The sequence below is a fragment of the Mercurialis annua genome, linkage group LG3, assembly GCF_937616625.2.
Source record: "Mercurialis annua linkage group LG3, ddMerAnnu1.2, whole genome shotgun sequence".
Taxonomy (NCBI): domain Eukaryota; kingdom Viridiplantae; phylum Streptophyta; class Magnoliopsida; order Malpighiales; family Euphorbiaceae; genus Mercurialis; species Mercurialis annua.
Window position 1 is genome coordinate 10,329,125 of NC_065572.1, and position 8,994 is coordinate 10,338,118.

General features: G+C 31.8%; 2 protein-coding genes across 3 annotated transcripts; both read left to right on the plus strand.

Annotated features, from left to right (window-relative positions):
• Positions 1 to 514: 514 nt before the first annotated feature.
• On the plus strand, positions 515 to 5,006 carry LOC126675376 (probable prolyl 4-hydroxylase 7). The gene is made up of 7 exons (XM_050370009.2): positions 515 to 853; positions 987 to 1,044; positions 1,153 to 1,257; positions 2,442 to 2,499; positions 2,589 to 2,764; positions 2,868 to 2,928; positions 4,507 to 5,006. Exons 1-7 carry the CDS (start codon positions 705 to 707, stop codon positions 4,812 to 4,814), a joined length of 915 nt encoding a protein of 304 aa, XP_050225966.1. The 5' UTR covers positions 515 to 704; the 3' UTR covers positions 4,815 to 5,006.
• Positions 5,007 to 5,774: 768 nt separating this feature from the next.
• LOC126671743 (transcription factor MYB35) lies at positions 5,775 to 8,719 on the plus strand. 2 transcript variants are annotated; one of them, XM_050365538.2, is made up of 3 exons: positions 5,775 to 6,034; positions 6,463 to 6,601; positions 7,787 to 8,719. In XM_050365538.2, the coding sequence occupies exons 1-3, from the start codon at positions 5,902 to 5,904 to the stop codon at positions 8,496 to 8,498; spliced, it is 984 nt and encodes a 327-aa protein (XP_050221495.1). In that variant the 5' UTR covers positions 5,775 to 5,901; the 3' UTR covers positions 8,499 to 8,719. The 2 variants fall into 2 exon arrangements, with proteins under 2 accessions (XP_050221495.1, XP_050221496.1); XM_050365539.2 differs by having other exon boundaries at positions 5,778 to 6,034; positions 6,472 to 6,601; positions 7,787 to 8,715.
• Positions 8,720 to 8,994: the final 275 nt, after the last annotated feature.

Consider the following 8,994-nt stretch of genomic DNA (forward strand, 5'->3'; position numbering starts at 1 on the left):
ATGTTAACACTTGTTTTGTAGCGTTTGAATAATGAAATTAAATCGCTAAAAAGTTGAAATGTTGACATTTGTTTTGCCAATATCCTTTAATATAATAAGTTATTTGATATCTTAGATAATTTTTATAAGAAATTAATTTATTTTTGAAAAAAAAATATAGATACCAAGAAAAAAATTTATATAAATTGTCCACCGTATGAATTTCTTGTACAGCAGTGCAATATGAAAAATAAAAGCAACCGTAAACAACTGCAAACTCTATTTATATTTTTTAGGAATTTCAAAATGAATTTTTATTTATGTTTCTCCTTTAATTCATAAAATAATTGTCATCTAAATTTTAAAAAAGACATTTAAAATCAAATAATTGTTTTTAAAAAATGAATATTAAAATGGAAGAGATGGGGGCAAGTAATTATAGAAGAAAATCTCCCTTTTATTTTCTTCCTGTTTATTTTTTTGTCTGTTACAAAAGAATCTCCCCAAAAGTAAACGTGACATTTTCTATTTCCTTGGCTCTTTTACACACAAATAACACCAAAGACAGAGTCTTTGTGTCGTTTTGACCAACAAAACTTTAATTGCATCACCAAAAATCCAGTGGGCGCCTCATTAATTTCCCTTCTTCTTTACATCAAAATATTTCATTACAGTTTCATTTGATTTCAATCACACAAAGATCCATTCTTTTCTTCTTTGTCTGAATGGATTTTCATAATTCTGTTCTGGGTTTCCTATGTTTCCTGCTGTTAATTCTCCCTCATTCTTCTTACTCTGTAAACACAAGACAAGGAGCTTTGTTTTCTCAAACGTTTGATCCTAGTAGAGTCACTCAACTCTCGTGGACTCCCAGGTTAAATTTCTTACTTTTTTTTTATATTTTAATTTGGGAGCGAGCGCTTGTGGGAGGAATGGAACCACCCACGATCTTCGCAGAATGCTGCTCAGCGTTTATACCATTGTTTAACTGTCTCGTGATTTAACAGGGCTTTTCTTTACAAGGGGTTTTTGTCTGATGAAGAGTGTGATCATCTTATTGATTTGGTAAAGTGAACTGTTTCTTTAGTTTTTTTTTAGAATCTTTTGTTTTGTTTTGTTTTACAATGTTGGTTTTGATTTGGGTGATGAGTAGTAATGTGAAGTGAATGATAGGCAAGGGATAAGCTAGAAAAGTCAATGGTGGCTGATAATGAGTCAGGGAAGAGTATTGAGAGTCAAGTCAGAACTAGCTCTGGCATGTTTCTTAGTAAAGCTCAGGTAATTACTTTGAATTTGTTTTCTTTTAATTGTTTTAATGATTGTATTGTGGATTCGGATTTATTTTGTTGATGTTTGTCGTAATAGTATTGTGGTCCGATTTGTTGATTGATGTGTGGCTGTTTATTTGCTTAATGTTATGCGGGTATTTGACCGATTGACTGTTATTGTGATCTGAAGTAAGGTTCTTTGTTTCTTGTATTGGAAAACAATGTGTGTTATTCAGTTGGTATTTGATTTATTCTATGGTAGTGATTGAATGTAGATTAGAAACTTGCTATATTTATTTATTTTAAAGCAGATTACGGATTGTTTACAGCCCTAATCATCCCTTCATTTGTTGGCTTCTCATTAAATCTCGCTTGTTACTTGAGGTGGAAATTAGGAAATGTGATTTGTTTGGATAATCTGTATGATCCATGAGGTGAAAATTAGGAAATGAGATTTCTTTGTTGAGATGTTAGCTTGGCTAAAACGAAACCCGTTTCTGTCTCCTATTAAGTCGTTTTCTTTATGTTATCTGAAAGAGCTTACATCCCTAATAATATTTGCATTTGAATAGGCTTGGTAAATATTATTGTCATTTCATTTGCATGTAGTCCTGCTTATGAAATATGAATATAGCCTTTTCTAACGGAATTGATGGTTTTCAAGTCTCTGCTAATGATTACTGAAATGATTTAGAACATAAGTAGCCCGACCCTAGTTTTTATTAAAGTTTTTGCCTATCCATAAGAAATTAACAGGTTGTTTTTTCAAATATTGGCTCTGTTAGAGCGTTAAAAATCGTATGTGCAATTGAATCTAGTTTTTATTAGAGTTTTTGCCTATCCATAAGAAATGAAAAGGTTATTTCGTCAAATATTGGCTCTTAAGAGCATTAAAAATCGTATGTCAATGTCAGAATGATAACATTGTCAATTTCACTTCACTACGGATTGGGCTCGGGAAGTTCTTAGATCCTTAATTACTGCCATTGTCACTTCACAGGGCATTAGTGTAGAATAGTGCAGTGCTGATAAGCTGGTAACTTTTCCTTACAACTTTAAGAAATTCACTTTGCAGGGCACCAATGTGATTGTATATTTGAAATATGCATTTTCTTAATATTCTTTGATTATGGCTTTGTTTTTCGTAATCGAATTTGCAAGGCTCAAATGTTGTTTTTTGTTTCCACTTTGAAGGATGAAATTGTTGCTAATATTGAGTCCAGGATTGCCTCGTGGACTTTACTCCCAATAGGTATTCAAATTCTACTTTTAACTGTTTATAACCTATTAGTTTCATACAATTCTTTTCATATTTACCGAACCATTTATGCAACTAACCAGAAAATGGAGAGTCCATGCAAATACTGCACTATGAGCACGGTCAAAAGTATGAACCCCATTATGATTATTTTCATGACAAGGCTAATCAAGAGCTAGGTGGTCACCGTGTTGCTACGGTATTGATGTATTTGTCCAAGGTTGAGAAGGGCGGAGAAACTGTATTCCCTAACGCGGAGGTATACTATGCTGGAAACTATAATTTTCAGATGTCTTTTGGTACTTTGTTCTTTTTGCTTCATCTCAAACCAACTACACATTGCAATTTGCGTGTTTTTACAGGGAAAAATTACTCAACCAAAGGAGGATAGCTGGTCTGATTGTGCCAAAGGTGGCTATGCTGGTATGACTTTGAGATGTCTCACGCTGCTGTTCATACATCTTTTAAATCTGCAATAGTTTAAGTTTCATGACAGAGTTGCCTGGTTTCTTGGTTGAATTGCCGTCAAACGCTTCTTTAGAAAAAATGATCTAGAAATCTATCCGCCCTCAAACTTTATAATTTATCATGATAGACCATAAACTTAAACTTTAAATATATATATATATGTTGGCCTCCAATAAAGAAATTTAATCAAAAAAATGATAAAATTTTGTTAAACTATTGAAAGATAATTTATTTGTTTTTTTGTCTAAAATTTAGACTATATCTTTATGGAATAAACTTTGATGTATTATTGTTGGCTATCCTTAACCAAATATTTTGGGTCCGGCCTTGAAGATTGGAGACATGAACATTATCTCTATTATGAGATGAAAGAATAAGTTCTGGTGGTTCTATATATTATCCTAGTAGTTGTGTTCTTTACTGATGGTTGTCGGCACTTAAATTATTAAAAATGGAAAGAATTTTTCGTAGGCCCCATTAGTCTTTGTTTTGAGGAATCTAAGTGTCTGTGCTACTTAGATTATCATGATAGACTATAAACTTAAAATCAATATATATGTAATATTTTCAATATATTCGCCTGCAATAATCAAATTATAAAAAAAACACAAATGTTTGTTAAACTATATTGAAGTAATAAAAAAATATTGTAAGCTAATTTGTCTTTTTTTTGTTTCCTAGAAGTTAAACTATTTCTTTATGGAAAAAAATAAATTGATGTATTATTGTTGGCCCTCCCTAAGGGCCTGTTTGGATCAATTCTAGTGTAGAATTCATTTCAATTCATTTCATTTCTAAATGAATTTTACATGAAAATCATCTGAAAAATGAATTTTAGTATTTGATTTTCCGAATTTTAAATATGAAAATGATATTAAATTAAGTGAAATAAATTGAATATTGTATTTCGAGTGTAAATATAAATTTAAATTGTGAAAATTCATTTGAACCAAACACATAGTTTGTAGAAATTCAATTGAATTCAATAAAAATTGTGAAATTCATTTGAACCAAACATACCCCTAAATATTTTGGATCCACCATTGGTGATTGGAGGAAACGAGAACATTATCTCTGTTAATGGGAAGGAAATAATAGGTTACGGTTTTTTATATTCCTAGTTGTTGTGTTCTTTTCTTATTGTTGTCCGCATGTAAATTTTTAAAAATGGAAGAATATTTCTTAGGCCCCATTAGCAGTCTTTGCTTTGAGGAATTTTTTAATAGGGAAGAGTTTTCTGATGATTTCATACTGCCGGATCTAAAGTCCTATATTGTTATTTTCCTAGTCTGTTTTTCTTCTGGTTTCGCTACCACCAATTATTGTCGTGGATCCTCGTACAAGCCATAGAGCATTTCTTGGAGCTTTTATTGAAAAAGAACAGATTTATGTTAATTTTGTTTTGTAATTCCACTGAACAAACGTAATGCCTTTCGAAATGTTTTAATCTTTTAATATGATACGATTCAATTCTGTATTTTCATTTATGCATGGAGCAACTGTTAGCTTACAATCCCCCTTCATGTACTACAGTGAAACCCGAAAAAGGCGATGCTTTGCTGTTCTTCAGTCTTCATCTTGATGCAACTACCGATCCAGACAGCTTACACGGGAGCTGCCCAGTTATCGAGGGCGAGAAGTGGTCTGCAACTAAATGGATCCACGTCAGATCCTTCGAAAGATCCTTTATTCGGTTAGAAAATGGAGATTGTGTTGATGAGAATGAGAATTGTACTCTGTGGGCGAAGGCCGGCGAGTGTAAGAAGAACCCTGACTACATGGTTGGTACCGGTGGGGCCCACGGCTATTGTAGGAAAAGCTGTAAGGCGTGCAAGTCTTAAGCAGTGCTCTTCCCAGTTTTCCCTTAGTTGGTTCATTACACAGTGAAGGTTCATACATTAAGGATGTAGATAAAACACAGGCAGCGCCGCCGGACATGTATAAGAATTTGATAGTTATTATCATAGGTACAGTTACAGATTTAAAAAATTAAAGTGTTAAAATTTTAAGTTATAGGAACCTTGTTTTTCTGATTTTGCTGTACTATAGCCTTATTCATGTGATGGTCCTAGTCCCCTCCAACTTTCCAAAATTGATCTAGTGTAGGAAATTACACTATATTAAAATTTGGCTCCTCCAATTTTCAAAAATTACCTCTCCACGGATAATGTATATCGCGATTTGGCCTTTTTAATGTAGAATTTCTTGCTCTATCATGGTCCTTATTGATCATCTTGTTTCTGCTAGTTTTTCAGAAACATATGCCATGTTTCTGTTGTTTTAATTCATCAAATGCGGGATTCAAGTGCTGTAGAACTTAGGCTACGTTTCGTTCATAAAAGAAGTGCGGAATATAATAGATATTCCGTATAGAAGTTGAAGTGTATATCAGTGCGTTTTGACAAGGTAGACCTCAAAATTAGTAATATGACAAGTGATGTTTGATGTTTCATCACCCCCAGTATTGTATTGTTCTTAAATGAGTGTGTTCAAATGACTTAACATATTTCTGAAACAAGTGAAGAAGTAATATAAGTTATGTCAGCATTTCATGTAGAAGAACCCAAATTTAGCAAATAATATAACCAAAATTAAGTAATTAACTCACTCAAAATGAACCTCTATAAACTGTTAACAAAGCCAAGCATGTGCAGAAGAGAGAGAGCATGCATAAAACTTCCATGCATCAATATCACGTCATATTTATATATTTATAAAAGAGAAAATTAAAATGATATCATGCAATTAATGTTAATTTGTGAGGCAATTACATGCAATTCATGCCTCTTCTCATCACTTGTTAAACGTTTCGAGTTCTAACTTAAAAATTTGAATATTTTTGCTATTAATGAATGAACGTATTGGAATTGCATCACCATTACATAATAATTTATTTAATTTCTTGCAGTAATATCTAATAAAGGATCGATGGGGAGACCGCCATGCTGCGATAAATCAAATGTAAAACGAGGACTTTGGACAGCAGAAGAAGATGCTAAAATACTTGCTTATGTTTCTAATTTTGGCATTGGCAACTGGACTTTGGTTCCTAAAAAAGCAGGTTTTTTTTCTTTTCTTCATCTTTCATTTTGTCTTAAAATATCATAAATAAGCAAGATTCGAAGCTGAAGCTCGCTCGATCCGACAAGTGCTCCCCTTTTTAATTATATATAAAAAAAATTACTTCAGTTTTCTTATATAAAAAGAAAATTGCTCAATTGACATGTGATATGCTGAGTTAATAAAAAAATGAAAGTCATATGTACATGTAAATCTACAAAAATAAAGTGAATTCAAAAAAATCAATATATAATTTTCCTAGTTCATAATTGAAAACACTAAGAACAAATCAATTTGAATAATTAATGAAACTGAGCTAAAATTTCTATTAATTTTTTTAAAACGATTAAAATTAAAAATAAATTTAAATTTTTATTTGATTTAATTTTTTTTAGACTATTAGGCCTTTATTTATTTTTTATGTTGAAGTAAATGCAGGACTGAACAGATGTGGAAAGAGTTGTAGGCTAAGATGGACTAATTACTTGAGGCCTGATTTAAACCATGATCATTTCACTCCTCATGAAGAAGACCTTATTATTAACCTCCATAAAGCTATAGGGAGCAGGTTGGTATCCTCTTTTAATTTCACTCACCTTTCTTGCCCTTTTGCCATTACCGTCTTTTTTTATTATCTTCATAAGGAACTCATTTTAATTTACCTATAAATTTATGTATATGTGTTTAAATTTTAAATATATAAACTTGTTTTATATAAAATATATACATATTATATATCACTATTATATATATTTAAATTTAAATTAATAAACTGAACGAGTGGTTGAAACCAGTTAAATCGATTGAATTGAGAACTCCAGGCCACACCTATTTAGCCCTCGGTTCGAATGTAGGTCGTCCTTTTTCCATGACTAGATGCATTCGCTGAACTTATAGATCTCCAATAGAAAAATGTATATTTGAATCTCTATACTATTATGTCTTTTTAAATTGAATCTTTTCACTTTTATTTATTATTAAATAGACTAATCTCCTGAAAAATCCCCGACCTTTCAACCCCCCTTCATTTGCACCCTTACCTTTCAAAATCTCCAATTTTACCCAAATTCTCACCTTTCATTTTCAATTGCACCCTAAAAGTATTAAATTAGCCCTTTTTCACTATAAAAAAGTTCAAATCGATAATTTATATTTTAATTCATATTCTAAATAGTTCTCAATGTTTAAATTTCAACAATAAAACCATATTTCTTAAAATTTTAAAAGTTAATATTTTTTATATAAAATAAAAATCAATTAAAAATATCATCAAATATGGTTTTGTTGTTGAAATTTAAACATTAATAACTATTTAGAACATGAATTAAAATATAAAGTATCGATTTCAACTTTTTTCTAGTGACAAAAGCCAAATTTAATACTTCTAGGGTGCAATTGAAAATGGAAGGTGATAATTTGGGTAAAATTGGAGATTTTGAAAGGTGAGGGTGCAAACGAAGGGGGATTGAAAGGTGGGGTTTTTTCAGGGGTTAAGCCTTAATAAATATTGAAGTTTACACTTTTGACTTGTAGATATTAAGTCTTTTCGTCACGGAAATAAAGAGTGTGTACTTCATTCGCCGTTAGTGCGACTGAAATAAATTTTTAATCTCTTTTTTATTTAATTTTTTTAACCAAGTCCATCTACTTTTATTTTTTGAAAATAAGTTCCTCATTTTTTATATTTTCGGTACAACCTTAACACTTTTAAAAAATATTTTGACAAAACTTATTGTGAGTTTATGAATTACAGGTGGTCCTTGATAGCCAAGCAACTTCCAGGAAGAACAGACAATGATGTGAAGAATTACTGGAACACTAAACTCAGAAAAAAACTTTCCAAATTAGGAATTGATCCTGTTACTCATAAACCCTTCTCTCAAATCCTTTCCGATTATGGAAACATCAGTAAATCCCCACTCAACAAATCATCCTTAAACAACAACAACAACCTCATAATCTCCAAACTTCCAGAACCTTCTTCTTCTCCTGTCTTAACAAACCCTAATTCGGAGCAAGTTCAAGATAATCATCATCATCATGCATGGGATTTTGAGTTTATTACACCACAGTTTACTCATAATCAGTTCACTAACCAAGACATAATCATGCACTCTCATTTCTTTAATGAAGTCGCGTCTTCTTCTTCGTCTTCCTCGTCTTCCACTCCGAAAGGTTATTCGGCCTGTCAGCAGCAATCGCAGCCTCCTCCTCCGTGTTTATGGAGTGATTATCTTGTTAGTACTGATCCGCCATTGATGTCTGCAGATTTTCAGCAAGATCGTGAGGCGAAAAAGAGTGAAATATTATCACATGAAGGTGTTGGAGTGTATGATTATGGAGGAACGATAATTCAAGAAAATACAGGATGGTCTGCAAGTTCTTTTGTGGATTGTATTCTTGATAAGGACAGGGAAATGCGTTCCGAATTTCCGGAAATTTTGGATTCTGCATTTGATTACTAAGAAATTTAATTACTAGTTGTTCTTGATGTAGCAGACTTTTATTACAATTTATGTTTTGGTTTGAAGACATATAATATTATGTCAAGCATTTGCTTTACCTTATTAAGATTATTATGGTATAAGCGCTAAGTACGTGGGTTCAATTCCCCCCGTAAGCGCTCCCTTTTTCTAATTATCAGAGTAAATATAAACAAGTGTGAAATAAAATTAGAAGGAAGGGTTAATAGTGTGAGTGGTACAAAAAATTTATCCTATGTCTCAATTTAGTACTAAAATTTTAATTTGTATCGAAAAGGTACCACAATTTCTGTATTTATTTTGAAACAAAACATTTTAAATTTTTAGATGAAAATAACTTGAGGTGGCAATATTCGGTAGTAGGATAATCTAAAAATATGTTGCTACGTAAGGTTGCATGTCAGATGGTGACTGACATGGCGAACGACATGGCATCATATATGTTGAGGTTATGTTTTTTCTGGTTGCCATATCAAAA